General features: G+C 38.3%; 1 protein-coding gene across 1 annotated transcript; it reads left to right on the forward strand.

The window, feature by feature from the left end:
• Nucleotides 1-3,079: 3,079 nt before the first annotated feature.
• On the forward strand, nt 3,080-18,562 carry LOC115436227 (metalloreductase STEAP4-like). Its single transcript, XM_030159018.1, has 10 exons — nt 3,080-3,533; nt 3,923-4,030; nt 4,136-4,206; nt 4,321-4,408; nt 5,248-5,526; nt 9,220-9,314; nt 9,394-9,504; nt 10,401-10,443; nt 10,566-10,730; nt 16,919-18,562. Exons 1-10 carry the CDS (start codon nt 3,333-3,335, stop codon nt 17,174-17,176), a joined length of 1,419 nt encoding a protein of 472 aa, XP_030014878.1. The 5' UTR covers nt 3,080-3,332; the 3' UTR covers nt 17,177-18,562.
• Nucleotides 18,563-20,169: the final 1,607 nt, after the last annotated feature.

Below are 20,169 nucleotides of genomic sequence, written 5' to 3' on the forward strand. Positions count from 1 at the left end.
AATAAAGTTGAGACCAAGCCCTGATGCTAAACTGCAGCGTAAGAGGAGGAATGTGTCAGTATGTGTGTGTACTAGAGAGAAACTGAAGAAGTGGATCTGTGTGTGTGTGTGTGTGTGTGTGTGTGTGTGTGTGTGTGGAGTGTGTTACACGGAAAGATTGGATCTGACCCATTAACTTTACAGGCCACTCATTGAGCACCAGTGCAGTAGGGGTCAGTGCGGAGATTTTCACTGTAAATCTCTACAACGACCCCAGTGATAGACCACAGAGAGAGAGAGAGAGAGAGAGAGAGAGAGAGAGAGAGAGAGAGAGAGAGAGGAAGGAAAAGAGAGCAAGAGTCCCTCCTGTCTAAAAGGGGAAAACGCAGCTTGTGACAATGTTTGTGAATGTCCAAAGCAAAGACAAGTTTCAGTAAGGATATTATCTGCTGCCAACAAGACAGCTGGACTTTATATTTATTCCGTGACTCATTTACACTCTCTTCTCTGACAGCTTAGCTATCTCCAGTGTAAATGATGAGGGTTGTTTTTCAGTCAGGTCCTCTCAAATTTCCGCCCTCAGAAAAGTTGTTTATAGACGTGGCTTTTCTGTTTTTGTCAGGTCATGGCCGGCAAACCCAAATCTAACCTCAAAAAGCTAGCTGAAGGGGGTCATGTGAGGACACGCTGTGCCTTGAGAAAAACTCAAACAGCAGATGTGTCGTGTAGAGGAGGTGAAGCGAGAACAGGGAAAAGTCACTGTACCAGACATCAGCCTCAGACCAGGGTGTTTTTCCTGGTCTATTCTGCCCTGTGGCACAGCAGCTCCTTGGTTTGGACACACCTCAGATCCCACTACCTCTACCTGTACCCTGCAGGACTGCGCTGCCATCATCTAAGAGTGCTCCCTCTCCCTTATTTTACCATCCCTCTCTTTCTTTTTGACATCAAATCACACTCTGCAACAAATCTTTCCACTGTAGATTATTAATAATTCATTCCCCTTGACCATGCTTTTCACTGAATAATTGCTATGGTTATTCATGTATCTGATAATCCATTACCTGGAGAGCATCTGCTCTGATAACCCCGTCACCATAGCAAACCCACATCCTTTGCTTCTCCCTTCACTGAGATTTACATTTCACCATACAACAATTTTCTATTTATTAGTTCTGCTTTAAAAATAGCACAGGAAAGTGCACTTGACAAACACAACACAATACTTTAAAACATGTATAACAAAGAAATCAATCATTCTGATTATACAGTACAATGATCTAGAAAGCAGTATGTATTTGCAAGCCTTATTTCATGCACCAGAATTCATTAGCATACACTTGTAGCTCTAATGCACCCTGCATTTTGCTTAGACAGTCAGATAGTGCACAGTGTAAAGCCAATCATGGTAATGGCCGGCTGTATAGGCATCTGGGATGGTCCAATCATCACCCATGCCTCGGAGCGTCTTTCCCAGATTTGGCATTTGATGTGTGATTGCTGCTTCCTTGCAGTTTTGTTTTGATCATCAGAATACTGCCCACGTAGTTTGAGGTTGGCTTGTGTGGTGTGTAGTTCACAAGTACTTGACTGGAGCTCCTTTTCTGAGGAGTCAGGCTTTTTTTCCTTTAGTGCCAGAGCTGGTTGATCTCTGAGATTGATTTTAGGGGCCAAAGAAAAACATGCCTCCGCAGACTTATATTAAAGTTTTAACAGGAGCTGTTCTTATTTATTCTTCTATATTTACCAATAAAATATAGATGATTTTCTTTGTTTATCAAGTCTGATCCTGTATTAGCCCTTAGGGGTTCATAGGATGAAGAATAAGTGAGTAATGTTTACCATAATTCCTGCAAGGAACTAGAGCAGCGACTTTAATGACATTATTTCTGTTATCACATTTTATGTTTTGTATTTACATCATTATTCTACGATGTGTCACATGTAGACAAACACTCATCACAAATACACCCTTTCCACTTAGTAAAGCAGCCGAGCAGAGGGAGTAATTACCGTTGAGGACAGGTCACTAGGTCTGTGGTTCACCTCAACCCTGAACACTGGAGCTATTCTGGACCTCTGGGAAAATAAGAAGGGCTGCACTCAGAGGCTATGAGCATTAATTACTCATTGGAACAACACAAGAGTGCAGATCCGACTGTAATTGGTGGGTCTATCTGCAAACTCCATGAATCCGCCTGAACTGACCATACTGACCACTGGATCACCGACTCATTACAAGGATTGTTCTTTTACTCAAATCACCACTTGCAAGTAAAAATATGTTATTTGGTTTGCACACATGTCAGAGTCATTATGTTCTTGGTAAGGTCTGTGAATTTTATGGTTGTATAATGGAGATTGTACAAGAAAGAGAGTAGGGGGTTGGGAGCATTCCAGCACATTGTGTTTGTGTACCATGACCTAGACTTGGTCCAAGTTGTGTGTTTGTACAGAGCTTAGTGTTACTGATCCACACTTGTAATAAGTAAACTTTTAGCTCATCCTGATCCTGTCTGAAAACGGTCCAAAGAACATTTACTAAATTACTAAAGAACTGAGGTCAGAACTGAATTGCTTTCATTCAATAAAGAACTTTGAAACATGTCAAATATCTAAACTTGTATTCATGATGGTTTCTGATAAAAGACATAATTAAAAAAAAAAAATCCATCTCACACCAAGAAGTAGAGAGAAGTCACAAATTTCTTAAAGCCTTCTACGATGACTCATAGATTGAATTTAATTTACACCCTGTTCTCTGTGCTTTCCTTAATTTGAAAGTTCAGTGCAGGGATTTGATAAGACCAGAAATTCATGAAATGTTGGCACATATTAATGAATACATGTTCCAGTGAAATGTTCCAGTGTTGCACAATGTGTTACAGATGTTTCCATGAAAAAAACCCAACATCTAAATTTGCACCAATCCAAGTTAAACACACACGAGTTTGTATTGTGAAAACAAGACAGACTAGTGCCAGCACTAACACACATACTTCCCATCCTCTGCCACGGACTTCCCCAGTTGCTGCAATCCTTAACTTAAGCCCATCCTAAAATGGGAGGGGATAGCCCCAGACAAAAAGTACAGTTCAGAGAGTAATGAGAAACACAGACACATGGGCTCGATGAGCACAAGGTTGACATTTGTTGTTTTTTGCTCCTTTTGAGTTTATGATTAATTTGTTCAAGCTCCTTTGAATCTGGACATCTTACTCAGTCCTATAACACTATATCTGCCTACCACTGACAGAAAACCTGGTGAAGTGTTTTGTTTTTTTCAGTACTACAGGAGACATCTTCACTGTTTGTGTCAGACTGTGGCCGTGTCAGCTGACAGACTGAACAGCATGTCAAAAGAAGAAAAGCCAGAAAGTATGTCGTTGTATCCTCTGGGCACAGCAGCTGCCCCTGAGCCGGAGCTCCTGTGTATCTTTGGGACGGGGGACTTAGGGCGCTCTCTGGGCCAACGTCTGCTCCAGTCGGGCTACAAGGTGGTGTATGGCAGCCGCAGACCTCACAGCTGTGGCCCTGTGCCTCAGGGAGCTCAGGTAAGACACATGGCATGACGTCTTTTAAAACCCTGGATTTACCTCCTTTCTAAAAGCCGCTGTTCTTAAAACTGGCAGCTAATACCTCTGAATGTAAGCAAGTCAGACCTCTGTGTCATCTAAAGCCAGTTTGGACTCAGTCAGTGTAAAGTGCAGAGGTAATGTGGGAAAAAAAAAGTTCTTATCTGGTTCTGAAAGCAGACAAGGTCACTGATAATGTGTGTTTATGTGTGTCTGCACATGTGGCTGTATTTTATTTGGGTGCTGATTTCTGAAACATGTTTCTTGAAAATAGTTTGTCGTGTAGATTTTGTGAATGTGGTGTTGAAACGGTTATTAGTGAGTATACAGCAGTGTCATGTGTATACAAGTTTGTGTTTGTGTTCCAGGTGATGAGCCACACAGCTGCAGCCCAGTCAGCCAGTGTGGTCTTCATATGCATTCAAAGAGAACACTATGGCTTCCTGGAGCAACTTGCACCTCAGCTTAAGAGGAAGGTACCTTGATGCACACACAGGTGTTATTTTGTAAAATAACACTCACTCTATTTATTCAGTCATCCATTCATTTTTATCCACTTTACTTCTGTTACTGGCTGGAAGGTGCTCGTGGACGTAAGCAACAACCTCAGGAAGAATCTATACCCAGAGGCTAATGCTGAGTATCTGCAGAGGTAACAGTACATTAAACAATTATACAATTTTCTAAAGGACTGACTCACCTAATTGATCATGTGGCTTGAATTGCCAAGAGCAGAAGATGAAGAGTTTGTTTGTTTGTTTTTCAGGTTGACCCCTGAAGCTTATGTGGTGAAAGCTTTTAACACACTGTCTGCCTGGGCACTGCAGAATGGACCCTCAGATTCCAACAGACAGGTACTCAAGTTTCTATTAGTTACTGAAGCATGTTTGATATTTACAGAAAAGATGGATTTTCTGGAAAAGTGGTTTATGCTATGCTAATGAGAAGAGTCAAGTTTTTTTCTAATGGTGACACATCTGATTTTGAAATGAAAGTATTCATCGTGCAGACTCATCTACTGCTTGTCACATTCGTCTTTCTTTGCAGAACTACAAGCATTTCACAATGCTCTGATGTGTTCACACAGCAGGGTGTTGACCAACAAGTTAAAAATAATAGTCTTGTTTAGAAAGGAAAATATTTCAGTCCAAATTATATTATTAACTCATTTTGAAGGTTTGATCAAACCAAATCCAAGTGAAAGAAGCCAAATCCGAGGAGTCAGCCTTGTGGCTTTGCTGTGAATGCCATCTCTGATGTACCCTTGAATCAATTAACTCCACAGTCGCTCTTAGATCTAAGCTTCCCATCATGTGCTTTGCTTTCTCTCTGTTCTGCAAAGCTGTGGCATATGTGTTTTTTTTCCTTTCATTTTGATCTGGTTGCACAGTCCCAGAGGATAGTATAAACCACACAGGATTGTGTGTGTGTGTTGTGGGGAGTATTTTTATGGAGCAGTGTAGATGTTGACCGAGCATTGTTGTTAGTTTTTTACCTGTCTGACTAAATTTAGAGAGTTATACGGGAAGCTTCAGCTACAAATACTTTTATTTTCAATCCTCTAGAGTAAACGCATGCTTTTTTGTCACTGTTGGTGTAAATGCATGAATATAAATGCATAAATATAACATAAGAAAGACATTTACTTCTCACATGGAGAAATGTCAGAAATATGGATGTTTTCATTTCTCAGGTGTACCTGTGTGGGAACAGCACTGAAGCAAAGGAAGCAGTAACAGAGATAGCCACCAGGCTGGGTTTCAGTGTCCAGGACAGGGGCTCTCTGTCTGCAGCCAGAGAGCTGGAGGACTTCCCCCTGCAGCTGTTCCCACTGTGGAGGCTGCCGCTGCGCCTGGCCTTTGGCCTCACTGCCTTCTTCTTCTTCTATCTGCTCACTAGAGATGTCATCTACACGTATGCTACTCAGAAGAAAGACATCTCCTTCAGAATCATGGTGTCCCTGGCAAACAAGGTATAGTCTCAATCGAAATTGCATTATGCTTTCTGAAAGCAGTGGCAGCTGCTCGTCTTTCAGAGAGGGGAAGCTCGCTGTCAGCTTACATAAAAAAATGGTCAAGTTATTTAAACATAAATTCGGCCCTCTGTTCCTGTTTAAGAAAATGGTCAGTGACCTTATCGTACCAAGTAAACAAGAAAACACTGAAATTATGTTAAATTGAAACAAGGAAGTACAATGACTGTGTTTTTTTACAGTGCAAGAAATGAACAAGTAATTTCGTAGTGGTTTCTCTCTCGATTTCACAGCAGAATGCGCGACGGTATTAAACTGAACTCTGTCAAGTGAAGGAGTAGATCTCAAAATAGCTGTCAATCAAATGGAATTCAGCCTTTCAACTGATCCTCCAATCAGCATGTTGAATCCTGGCATCCAGCCCGGCCGAGCTCCGCCCACAGTTCCATTCACCCCCAGAGAGTCCCACCCCCGGGCGTCCAGGGGCGGGACAACATCGTGGCATTTATCAAATTACCATCCACTTCTGTGGCAATGAAAAAAACTGTTCCACTCAGTCCCATTGAAGTGCATGGATGCTGAGCGTCTACGGGTAAATGCACTGAGCAGAGATCGTATCAGAAAACAGTGCAACGGGAATGTATGAGAAGTGAACAACATCGAGCCCGTTGATTTGTGATAAAGCTGATTCTGAATGAGCTCATCTGTGAGATGAACGTGCTCTAACACATTTGTAGTCGATGAAATGTCAACACAACCGAACATATTTAACCATTTAATTTTCGTAATTTTAGGGGAAGTCGAGCTTCCCTTGCAGTCTATGAGAAATCGCCACTGTCTGAAAGGTAGTCAAGAGCCAGTTTAATTGAATCATAATGCATGTTGTTCTTATACCACAGAAATCACAGGGAGTGCTTCTTTGTCTTAATTTCTCTGAATGCCTTGTATGCTTTTTCAGTGGTTCAGTGTGTAAGACTGTGGAGGACTTAGGTGGATCTAATTGAAGAAATGGAATATAATGGTCATAATTATGTTTTCATGACTGTATAATCACCTTAAAACTACAACCATTGTGTTTTCATTAGCTTACAAAGAGCCAATTAGAGCGACAGAGGGAGCAGGGAATCCTCTATGTTGGGTTGGGGGGCTTTTATCAGAACAAACATTTTCATCTTCTTCTCTTGATTTTATAGCAGGCACCATTCTGTGGTGAGATACTGTCACCTACTATGTTTGAGTGTGGACCAGAGTTGGAATCCTCTTAGCCCATAATGGCCCCCCCAAAAAAAAAACCAAGAAGATGATGCCTTTTGTTTTTGTGTGTTTGGTTCATGTCATTGTTCCTAAGAAATCCCTGAGGTCGCATGATCCAGTGGGAACAACAGTAGTTCTAAACCTGTAACTTGAGCAAGGGAGACAGGAGAACTAACATAGCATACATATTTTTGACGGCTTGGGAAACCCACATGAGGCCCTTTGGGAGCTCATGTTTTCCAGAATCCTGTGGCTGTGAGGTGACAGTGCTAACCACTGGCTCCAGAGTAACCACCATCCAGTTAAGTCTGATGTCATACTGCTGTAAACTCATTTCCAGGCCCAAACTATCTACAACAGTTAAGGTTCAAAGGGGGCTACATTTATTCGATTAACGAAAATATAATGATTAGAGTAATTTTCCCAAGTCAGTGTTTTACCTGTAGCAGATCACAGTCTGCAGGGACACATTTAGGAAAAAGAAGAATTACTACTGAAAACAATTAAATTAATCTGTGTACTTTGAAACTGTCATTCTGTTTTTCTTTTTTTTTTGCATGTAAAGTGTCTACAATAATGTTAAAGCTCCTGGTCAGTTTACAGCAATGCTTCACTACATCTCATGCTCAGCTGTGTCCATCCCTTAAGAGTGATATTTAGCTTTTTTTAAGAGTAATTATGCATTTTCAAATATTTCCATGTGGTCTACATAAACTGTAAATGCTATGCTTGGGTCTGAATTCTTCATTAATTCAACTCCATAGGTCCATCTTCAACCCTATTTCTGAGTAATGACACCAGAAAGGTCGTTTTGAGTGCTGGCCCTTTAAATGCAAATGAGCCACTTCATGCCCCGCCCCCTACAGGTTGTTGACTGTGCTGCTCTGTCCTGTTCAACCAACAACTGAACATTTTACGTAATCGGTTCGAAGTTTAGACACGTTTTCAGTATGGACTACAACCGCTGCTGCTGATAAACAATTATGTTGTACTTGGAGAAATGTTCGTCGGAAGTCTTGACCTTATATGTGCAAATGTCATGACGTAACTAGTTATAGACGTAACAAATTAAGCAGGAATTAAAACGGGTTGTAGAAATCCACTTGATTTTTGCCAAAATGAATACAAAGATAGCTTTGCAGCACCTGGAGGGTTCAAATTCAAATTTTTGATCTATTAGGGTCCAAATACACAAATAAATGAACCAAAGACTAATTAAAGTTGGTTTAGAAAATATGACCCCTTTAAACAGGGCTGTGTTAACATAAATTGTTAATTTATTAACCTTCACGTGAAATGGAATGAAATTAAATGAAACAAAACATAACACCTCATAAACCCATATTCTATTAAGATTTGGCCAAACATTCTTTTTTCCTTTTCCTAGATGTGTTTTATAGACTCTGTGACACACTACTGCAGGGGACTGAAAAATAGTGTATAGTGGATCTGGAAAAAACTTATGACATCACACCCTAACACAGAGGATGGGGATGGGGGGGTTCATTTTGGTGAATCTTGTTGGTTATAATCTTCAACTTCATCAACACCTGCCATTAAGTCTTGCACAGTGTAACATTAATTAGTTGTGTAGCTGTTTTACACACTGGTCAACACTGGTCGGTTCCTTAATCTTGGTGTATTGTGTCTGTGATGTGTGTCTTAGCCCTTGGTTAGAGTTGTTTCTTATAAATGCCTTGACCCCTAAACAAAGAGAGAACCTGTACATGCAAATAAATTAAACACAAACGTATTTGAGATCTTACAGTACACTAAGCATGTAAAAAATCCATCGTTATTTTCACAGGTAGTTATTTACACGTCTAATAAAATACCTTGTTGGGTGCTTGCCACAAGAAGAAGTTTTTATGTCCATGAAAGTCCCTCATCCCGTCTGCTTCATCTTTCAGGTGTCTTTTGTACAACTTTGTGTGTGATGAAGTAGAGTTTTGTTGTTTCTTAACAATGACCTGCAGCCCATGAAATGTCTCAGTTCACTCTGCATGAGTTCATAACCTCACGTTCTCTTTTCATACAAACAATTAAAAATGAAGTTTAACCCGACACAAATCTTTCTTAAAATTTTTATATTTAATTTAACGCAATATTCATTCAATCATTCTTTGCCCAAACGGATTAATCCTTAAGAGGATTGCACCCTATCTTGAAGGTTTGGTACACCTTGACCATATCTGAACATAACATATTATATCATATAAGTTATGTAAATTTTACAGCATGAAATTTGATTATTAGATTAGATCACTATTAGGTACATAAATTGTATATGCAACAGCACTTACAATTTGTCTTTTTGCTTTTATGAATGAAATTGTCATGTGAGACAGGTTGTTGCTATGACTCACTTTAACAACACATCATGTATATCACTGGGACATTCCTGGCTAAATAATGGATTTTTATTCTTTTTTTTTTTAGGTGTTTCCAATTGTGTCACTCATCATGCTAGCTCTGTGTTACCTACCTGGTGTTATCGCTGCCGTCTTCCAGCTCTACAGAGGAACTAAGTACAGGTCAGACATCATACTGGGATTGACTAAAATTCACTTATGCATGGACATATTTAATAAATTTATCATGCACATGTTACAGGCGCTTCCCCGACTGGTTGGATCGCTGGATGCTGTGCAGGAAACAGCTGGGACTTCTAGCACTTGCTTTTGCTTTTTTGCATGTGCTCTATACACTCATCATCCCCATTCGGTAAGATAAGATAAGATAAGATTCCAAATCATAGAACCATTTGTTATCTGCAGCAATACATTCAATTTTGTTAATGGTAATATAAAATTATTTTGGTGAATAAACTGTTAAAAATTGACCTGTTAAAAGCAAGAAAAAGAAAGACAGAAATACTGAAACTAACTGAAGGCCTAAAAAGCAAGCGCAACTGAAAAGAGAAACAATTTAACCCTTTATAGGGCACTAAGAAATACTCTGAAATTCTAAATTTCAACCATAGTGTATTATTGGAGGACATAACAAGACTTAATTGCTTTCATGCAATTTAAAAATTTTTTTTTTGTCATGTAGAAAATCAAGGTTAATGAAGTTACTGTATTTGGTTCCTTGCCTGTATGTGGCAAAAAACAAAACAAAAAACCAAGAAGTATATATAAGAATACAAGAAAAATACATGTAATGCAGAAGGAACATGTATTTTAGAACATCAGAACATGACTTTTAGAACATTAGAACATGATTTTTAGAACATTAGAACGACATAAGTGCTGATCCAGACACCTGTCCACATCCACATTCTCCCTTTGAACATCATTCCTTACATTAGTACCATTACTTCATGGTACCTAACAAAGCAGGTACACTCACTGTTCATGCAGAGGTGGACCTTACAGACCCTGTAGACCACATTGGACCTAAGGTTGTTGACTCACTGTAACTGCTGCTGTCACTGTCTTGTAATGCGTGCGGAAATGATCATAAATAGTCACTTGCCTGATAACAGGTTAAGGGATTTAGAAACACTGAATAATGAAATTAATGGAAAAATTCCTAAAAAAATATATATGTTGTAGTAACTGTTACTTGAGATAAGAGTTCACATTTTTCCTGAATAGTTTTATCATTTTCACTTCCAGATATTATGTGAGATACAAGATTGCTGCAAGTACCATCGCAAAGGTAAAACAGCCACACAGCTAAAAAAAAATGTGTTTGAAGTATTTAAACTTTTTGCATTAATTTAAATAACAGTTTTCTTCAGAACAGTAACAGTTCTTTGTCGCACTGACTGTCACTTTAAGATGAAGGAGAACCAAACATCAGAATTAGACACCACTATAGCCTGGCGTAGTGACTCTTACTACTCCATGGGGATTCTGGGATTTGGCCTGTATGTCCTCCTGGGAATCACGTCTCTCCCCTCTGTCAGCAACGCCCTCAGCTGGAGAGAGTTCAGCTTCATACAGGTGAATACTAACTGTGTCTGACTCATATGTGGCTAACTGGATCTATGAACTTTTGTGTGTCCTCACACACAGTGACACACTGTGTACACTGAAAACAGAGCTGTTCCTTTAGCTGTGTGGGGTAGTATGCATATTTGGTCACCAGCATCCTGTTTGCACGGAGAAACTCTGGCAGTCACAACAGCGGAGTGTGTGTGGATTTCTTTATTATAGTTTCCACTGGTGCTGGGCGTATGATTTTATAAACAAACTTTCTTTTGCTGATGTTGATGTCTCTGCATGTGTCGTTTTTATTGAAATTAAGAAAATACAGTAAATGTATTAATTCCATTTTGGTTAAAAGATGTGTTAAGATTTAAAATACTTTAGATGTAACTAGGGTTTACATTCCAAGCCCACAAAATCTGGTTGAGTCAGTCGGGTCAATGATGTACAAAAACAACATATTAACCCTTTTAGGCCCCCGAGATTTTTTTTTTTGCTTGTTTTATTTTCTTCAAAAAATTTTCAATTTCGATATCAAGTTTTCAAAAAGCTGTTTCACTCAGTTATGTTGCTTGTCACAATATTGTGACTGTGGCGCTTAAAGGATTAATGCTTAATACTGTATATAAAACCAGGGACAGAATTAAACTCAGTACTACTTCAGTGTTGTGCTATACAAGGGGATAGTTTGGATTTTTTTCAATGAGGCTGTGTGAAGTGCAAAGAGTAATATAGTGGTTCCCAACCTTTTTTGTCTCGTGACCCCATTTTAACATCACAAATTTCTGGCGACCCCAGACATTAAAAATAGAGACTTTTTATTTGCTAAAATTAATTTGTTTTTGATCATGTAATAGTTTGCTATACTATGTTGCAAATAAACATTAATTTTGGACAACATTTAGTCTATATAATGTATATTATTCTGAACAGAGGCAGAAAAGCCAGGTGTAGATTACTGCAAAAAGTGACAATTTTATTTTCCTTGGTCAGGATATGTACAGTCAGTCCAGCTTGGATTTACAAGGCTGACAATTAATACTGAACAAACAAGAACTCAAACTATGAATTATGAAAGAGCTGCAGCATCTGAAACTGACCACAATCAATATTTGAAAGATAAACAGAACCACGGTGCTTCAGTTTCAGCTTCACAGTTTATCATGTCTTTTATGTATTGGGATTGTCTCTCTCAACTTACCATATATTTTTTATTAGTAAAGTTTTTAAAATTTTTATCAATTACTAGAAATTTCAGGCAACCCCATTTGAATTCCAGGCAACCCCATGTGGGGTCCTGACACCAAGGTTGAAAAACACTGAAGTAATACCTTCAGCAGACTACAGTCAACAAAGCCCCATTTAAGAGAAACAGGGGTGTAAGAGGACTCATACTAAAAAATATTAATGCCCACTCTGGAGGATATGAACATGTTTATGTGCTTACATAAAGTTTGTGTTGGATTCTATTTTGTGTTAGTAACCTGAAAGTTAACAATTATTCAGGCCCAATCCCAATTCACCTCTTGGCCCTCCCCCTTCCCCCTTCCCCCTTCCCCTTGGCCCTAGCACTTGGCACTACCCGTTGAAATGGAGTTACAAGGGGTAGATGTTGAAACATTACCCTATGAAATGAGAAAACCCATTTACACCTGTTACATCATCATCAGTCATCGATGCTGCTATAAACAGATGCAACAACTTTGTTTCCAAAAGAATTCACCAATGCCATCAGGAGCTGTAACTGTCTCTGTTGCATGGACTTTTGGTATCTTTTTGCGGTTATTAACTGCAAACCGCAGAAATACAATCTGTGACACATTGAAATGACATTAAACGGTTGATCAAATGATTAAGTTGTTTATGAAGAAAACACATACTTTTGTGTGTTTCTTTCATCACAGTGCTGCACTTTTTTGCTCTGTTTACCTCCATCTCATCAATGATTCGAACAGAATTATGGGAGATTTCTCCTACCCCTCCGTTTGTAGTGTGGTCCTGAAAAATCTCCGTTTCGAGAGCCAAACAGCCCTCCTCCTCCGTCCTCCGACTCATCGAGAATCGGGACACCCCTACCCCTTCACGTGAATGGAGGGGAAAATGAAGGGGTAAGGGTAGGGGTAAGGGGTGAACTGGGATTGGGCCTTAATCTGCCAACATTCATGACACCTGGCACCATGGGTTTTTTTCTATGTGGAGGTTTTGGGCCATATTTTCCCCCAAAATCCTTAAACTAGCTCTTGACTTCCTCCATGCTTCTTTTCTGCTCTTGTAATACTGTAAACCTTGTGACACTATATAGTATTAGTTTAGAAATACAGTCATTCATTCATTTTCCGAAGTCTTTAATGTAATTTTTTTGGAAGTATCACGGCGGAGCCTGAAGTCTGTCCAAGATACCCACGAGTGAAGGTGGGGTGCACTCTGGATAGATTGCCATTTCATTGCGAGACAAGAACTACACTTTACGATTATTAAAAAATGACAGACTCCAACGCAAACTTCACCCAAGTATGCACAAGAGATGTACAAATGTCACATAGAAAGAACAGTGAAGTAAGGTGGTGAAAATATTCTAAATATCACTTAGACCAGGTGCCCCATGGCTCACCTGGTAGAATTAATCCCACATAGGCCAATGTGTTGTCGCAGCAGCTTGGGTTCAATTTTAACCTGAGGCAATTTGCAACACATCGTTCCCCTGCTCTCTCTGCCTCCTCAGATCCTGATCCTCTTCACTTATTCTATCAAATAAAATGAAGCTAAAAAAAGTTTACACCTAAACTGACATTGATTTTTTCTTGGTGAGCTTGTTATAAGAAGCTCAAATACTGTTTTCGCTCCTGGCCCCGTTGTCTTTGCTTCCATGCCTGTGTCGCTGAGTGCTTCTCATAAATGATACTTTACAGGTCACAATCTGCTCCACATTCAATACGATTAAAATCTGATTTGTTTGTATAGATTAGTATAGCGATGTAGAAGTGACCCCTCCATCTGCACTTCATGCTGTGCATTCTCTTTTTTTTTTAACTTCAGTTTACTGACACTATCCGTCAGATCTGATGGCAAGGCTCAATATTAACAGGCGACCACTTACAGGGTCAATATTTAATTACTTTTTTAGTTACTTTTACAGGGTAACATAATTAACAGGTATCATAGTTGATACCTGTCAGTTGCTGGTTGATTTTTGCTGTTTTCAGGTATAAAATCAACACAGCTGCCTGTAACCAAACACCACATGGCATTTTTACAGAAAGACTCTTCCAAATATAATATAAGCAATTGAGTAAAATTGAAACTGAAAGTTATTTATAAAGATATTGTAGTAACACTGTTGACATGTGATAAATCCACACTTGACTCACACACTACTTTATAATAAATAACTGAGAAAGAGGAGAAAGAACATACTTTGGAGTCTTTTCAGTATTTTCTTCAGGAGGAAATGACATCATGTGGAGCAGGTCATGTGATTCGGGATAAACACACTTCCTTCAGAGATGTGTTTGTAATGGGTAACTTACTTGAAAATTATTTCTTGGACACATATACACTTCGTTATTTTCCATATAAAATCTGATATACTGCCAAAAAATAAATATCTGTCATGATTATCTCAACTTAATAAAAAGAACACAATCCACACAATTTTTGAATAAGCTCATTTTACTATTGTTTAGCTAATTAGAGGGTGGTTGTTATTACATTTGGATGGTTATTTAGTCGACACTTTAGTATATCTAGTCATTTTCTATTAATAAGTGATTGTTTCCATAATTAAATAATTATGGAAATTGTAAAGACATGATCATAATGAACATAAAAAACATTCGGGTTTTTTTTTAAATTACTTTTAATAAAAATGTATGCAAGATATACCCCATGGACTTCCAAAGTCCCTCAATTATATATTGACACTACAGATAACTGTTGAATCTGTTAGAAAGACAAAAAACTTTCCTTATTGTACACTGCCATCCATCCATCCATCCATCCATCCATCCATCCATCCATCCATCCATCCATCCATCCATCCATCCATCCATCTCATCATCTGTCAAGAATTCGGTTTTCTGGAGGATTTCAGGTGGTTCCTCCAGTGTTTCTTTTATACTGTATCATGACATGAGCTTTTAAAACTTACATTTATTATTATCAGACCAGCCCCTATAGCTCTTGATCAGGAAATGGGCAATATAAACACATAAAAGAAGTTAGTTCATGTTGGCTTTGGATCACAGACGACCTCTGCAATTATTACAAACTGTCACAAATCCACTCGTGGGCTTATGAATAAGTACCTCATGAACTCTCCTTCAAGGTATACAGATGCTTTAACTATACATTTGAGGTACGTAGAATTTTCTTGATTTTTTAAAATTTTATTTCATACTACTTTATATTTCTACTCCACAGCACCTCAGAAGCAAATATTCTCCTTAAATGGCTGTGTTTACAAGATGCTAGTCAGATTCATATTGCTAATAGAAAATAGATGCAAACTTATAAATGAATATGTATCATAACAGTGTATAAGTATACAGTCATTAAAAAGAGCCCCACCATTACCAGATGCTACATTAAAGATGAACACAATAATGCTTCAACAATTCTAATATATTGCTCTGAAATGAATCCGAATTTTAGTGACTCTACATTCTTTTAGTGTATTTTTATGCTAACTCTTTGGTAGTAAAATTCAGGACTTTTAATATTAATACAGTATTTTTACGCAGTGGTGACCTTACACTCATTATGTAAGTACCACCGAAAAAGAATTCAAACACACAAAAATTTTTGATGACGCCATGGAGTTTGAACTGGTCAGCTAAACCTGTAAACTCGCAGATCTTTCATCAACTAACTACAGACACATGTAGAGAACATATATTTTAATTAACAGACAAGAATGGCTTTTCTGCAGGGAGTCAAGCACTATTAAAACCCTTCAGTTTTTCAATGGATCACTGTTTTTGTTAAACTACCAAACCAAAAAGACTACGACAACTCGTTTTCATCTCAATTGGCAACCTTAAATATTTAAAGCACACATTCTAAATAAACTTATTTTATTATGATATTTGCAGTAAAATCATATTAAAAACTGCCTCATGTCGTTGTGTTCTGGCCTACTTTTGTATACCCTTTAGTGATAGACACATTTTGTAGGTAACAGATTTACTCATGGTTCAAAAAGAAATCAAAAAGCAGACAAACACATCACACAGACCAATCCTATGTTATTTCAAGAGCCAGCGTTTGATAAAATGAATACAAACAAGCTCATTGGGAAATTTAATTTGGAACAAATGATTATCTCACCTCTTCAATGTGGCTTGAAAAGATGCAAATGACAACTAGATTGATGATTCAGTTAACAGAGAGATACACACTCACAATATTAAACAGGCGTTGTTGGTATCCACTTAGAACGTGCCTGCTGGAGATATTTAAACTGTGTTATAAAATTTTCGGTGTACTGCCACTATTGCACCTGTTTATGCTCTAGGCAGCTGAGGTTCAGTTAGTGTGGAAATTCACGGTGAGGGTACTGGACCTTTAAGGAATGTGGACACTGGCAGCAAAAATATTTGCTACAATCTTCACATCATGTTGATTAGCCAAGTTTTAGACTATGACTGATGAGGACAATTCTGCACTTCAGCCCAGATGGAATGTGATAGAGTGGGTTAGACATAAATGTGCCGGTAATATGATGAAAATGTGAATGTGATTAAAAAATTTTCCATTCTTGTCTTATCAAAAAGGGAAAAAAAAGCTATTGTATTTACATGTGCAAACACAAATATTTACCTTTTTCCCCACTTTGAGCAATTGAAAATTAAATTGGCTTCACCACAGGGACCAAACTCATTCATAAATGTAACTGGGTCATGCCACGCTCATTTTCTCCTTCCACACCCCTCCCCTTTACTCCAGCCCAAATTAGAGCAGTGCTTTAAATGTTAAGTTATTCATCAAATGTAATTTGGAGGGCATACATTATCCGTGGCTGCAGCCTCTAAGTTTTATATGTGGATCATGTGTAAGGAATGGATCTACAGCCCTGTTAATGTGCAGAAGTATATGTGTATATTCCCTTTATTTACACAGTCTTTTGATCAGTTTTTTTTTTTTTTTTTGTCAGTATGTAAAATATCAACATGTACAGTACTTAAACTTGTTTTTGTCTTTTCCAGTCCAAGCTGGGCTACCTGACATTGTTCTTCTGCACATTTCATACCTACCTGTATGGCTGGGATATGTTTCTGCGTTCCTCCTACTACAAATGGTACACTCCTCCGGGGTACATGCTTTCCCTGTTGGTACCCTCTGTGGTGCTGGTACTGAAGCTGCTGCTCCTCCTGCCATGTGTGGACCGCAGCCTTACCCGCATTAGACAGGGCTGGGAAAGGACTGAGCCACAGGACGACAGCCAGAAATCACTCATTACGTAGGACCCTTACAACACAGAAGACAGAAGTATGCGCAGAAAACAGAGAAAACTACAACAAAGTGACTTGTCCTTCTACAGCTCTATCATCAAGTAACCATAGTAAATGTCACAGAACTTAGACTGTATGACTAATGCATTTATTGTTCCACTTCAACAAACTGCTTGAAAGATCCGTCTATTTTTGTATGCTGAAAATGTTCCATTTTGTACAAATAGTTCCACACACAATAAAAAGCAACAGATGTATAAAAGATCGAATCTACTTTGACACAAAAAGCTTGGATCTAGGAAATTCGCCTTATCTTTTATGAAGACAAACCTTTGTAAGTATTCTAGTTTTAAGAAATATCGAACTTTGCCTAAAAAAAAAATTCTACACTGTTTTTTACCTCTTCTCATGAAATGACTGTGACAATGTGATTTATTCCTGATAGATAAAGTGTAACTGGGACTCAGTATGAAATCCTTACACCTGGTCAAAGGAGATTACTGATGTGTATATATATGAATAAATAGAGGAATGTGTCTGAAAACAAAACTATTCCTACAGTGTTGCTAATATTGTGCAACATTTAACCATGATTGTTGCCATTATTTGAAGATTAATAGCACTTCCACAACTTAACTGAAAAATATTAAATCTATTAGCAGCATTAACTAACATTTTGACTTTTTTTTTTAACTATTATGGTCTTCTAGTGATGGCTAGATTGTTATTACAGTTTCATGAAATCTAGCTAAACAAAATTGTTTCAGTAAATTTTGCTTTGAAATATAAGTGAAAAAAAAAAACAAAACAAAACACCAAAATTGGAAAATACAGACCTTTTTGTCTGTGCCTCTGTTCTCTCTGTCCTAAAACAAGACTAAATGTAAAGACAAGATCATATGACCTGGTTTCACAACGCTGTGGAAAAGTGAAGCCAAAATATCACAGTTGAGGGAGCTGTTGTGTTGGTTCAGTGTTGAGCTGCATGGTACGGCGGTAGAGTCTACTATTTCTGACATAAGCAATTAAAAGCCATCAGTCCCATATTTAAGGCCCCCACCTCTGTGAACCACCCATGATATGACAAAGTGTTGCAGGTAGGTTTTGTAAAGCCTGAAACCAAACCCAAGAGGAAGTTGAAAGGTAATTGTGTTTATTGTGCACTGAAACTTTAATACTAGACGACCATGTACATCTAATATTCTCGTAGACTTCCACATGAAGACAAAATGGCCCTTTCTTGTGATTCCAACAGTGACTGTGAGTTTCTGACCGACTTTTATGGCTTGGTTTTCTTTTGTACAGACTTTTTTTTCTTACTGTGTCTCTATACAAAATTTGTCTTGTAAAGCAGAATGCAAAATCATTTCAGAATAAAGCTAAGTATGGTGTGAATGAGTAGTTGTGTCGTTCCTATTTTCCTTCACCCACCAACTATATGGTATCATGACGGGAAATGCTGTTAAACTGGAGTTCTCCCTGCTGAGTTGAGTTTGCTCTGTTGAGTCATCTTGGTCTGATCTCTCTCCAGGGTTCATCCCTGTAGCTGATCTGACGCTGTTCTTCAAGAAACACTCACTCTGAGCTGGAGACTTCTCCCCAGTCACTACAGGATCTCATCTCATCAGTAGAGAGAGAAGCGTGCAGACTTTTCCTGCAGAGAGGATAAAATATTTGAATGTGACAGTACGGATACGCATTTGATTCTGTGATGCAGAAACCTGACTGAGTGTGAAAAAAGAACACAAGTGACGCTAACTGGTAGTTGTTAGTGACATATGATGTAGCATTAGTCTAAATATTATGGCAAATACATATACAGCTCTGGAAAAAAATAAGAGACCACTGAAAAATTATTACTTTCTCTGATTTTACCATTTATAGGTATGTGTTTGAGTAAAACAACATTTTTGTTTTATTCTCCAAACTACCAACAACATTTCTCCCAAATTCAAAATAAGAATATTGTTATCTAGAGCATGTATTTGCAGAACACGACACATAGTCAAAATAACAAAAAGATGCATTGTTTTCAGACCTCAAATAATGCAAAGAAAACCAGTTCATATTCATTTCTAAACAACACAATACTTATGTTGTAACTTGGGAAAAGTTCAGAACTCAATATTTGGTGGAATAACCCTGGTTTTTCATGACAGCTTCCATGTGTCTTGGCTCTCCACCATTGCTGTTGGATGACTGTATGCAGATCCTGGCATAGAAATTCAAGAAGCTCAGCCATGTTCGATGGCTTGTGACCATCCATGTTCCTCTTGATTATTTTCCAGAAGTTTTCAAAGTGGGTTCAGGTCAGGAGATTGGGCTGGCCATGACAGGGTCTTCATCTGGTGGTCTGTCATCTACACCTTTATGGACCTAGCTGAGGCCAGGAGCATTGTCCTCATAGAAAAACCAGTCCTCAGAGTTTGGGAACAATGTCAGAGCAGAAGTCCAGTAGTTTTTAATAGTTACTTTTTGATTCCAATCACTTTTGCTTTACTAGTAGCATTCTTTTTGCCTTTTGCAAGAAAATAGTGATGGCCACAGTAGTGTTTTTTTTATACTTCTCTTTCTTAAATAAGACATGGATGAGGTGTTTATTAAGTAGAATAAGGTGTGCTTGTGTTGGAATTCAACAGACACAGGAATGGAATGGCTGTCATATATACATGCAGACATGCTGATTTCAGAGGAAATTGCAGTGGTCTCTTAATTTGTTCCAGGGCTGTATATGTGCAGCATTATGCTACATATATGATTGCCTTTAAAATACAGGCCACAAATACAACTTCAGGAACAGAAATAAAAAAGAAAAAGAAAAAACAAACTCTTCACTTATCACCAAGATAATTCCAGGAACTTTGTGTAAAAGACGTTACATTACAGAGATACATAATCTAGTCCACTTTATCAATTGAAAAGAGACAAATTGACAGAAATAACCATTGAAATTAAAGTGTTAAATGGGAGTGACTCCATGTAACCCAGAAATCTACTGGGTTAAC

This window comes from Sphaeramia orbicularis, chromosome 16, assembly GCF_902148855.1.
Source record: "Sphaeramia orbicularis chromosome 16, fSphaOr1.1, whole genome shotgun sequence".
In the NCBI taxonomy this organism is placed as follows: domain Eukaryota; kingdom Metazoa; phylum Chordata; class Actinopteri; order Kurtiformes; family Apogonidae; genus Sphaeramia; species Sphaeramia orbicularis.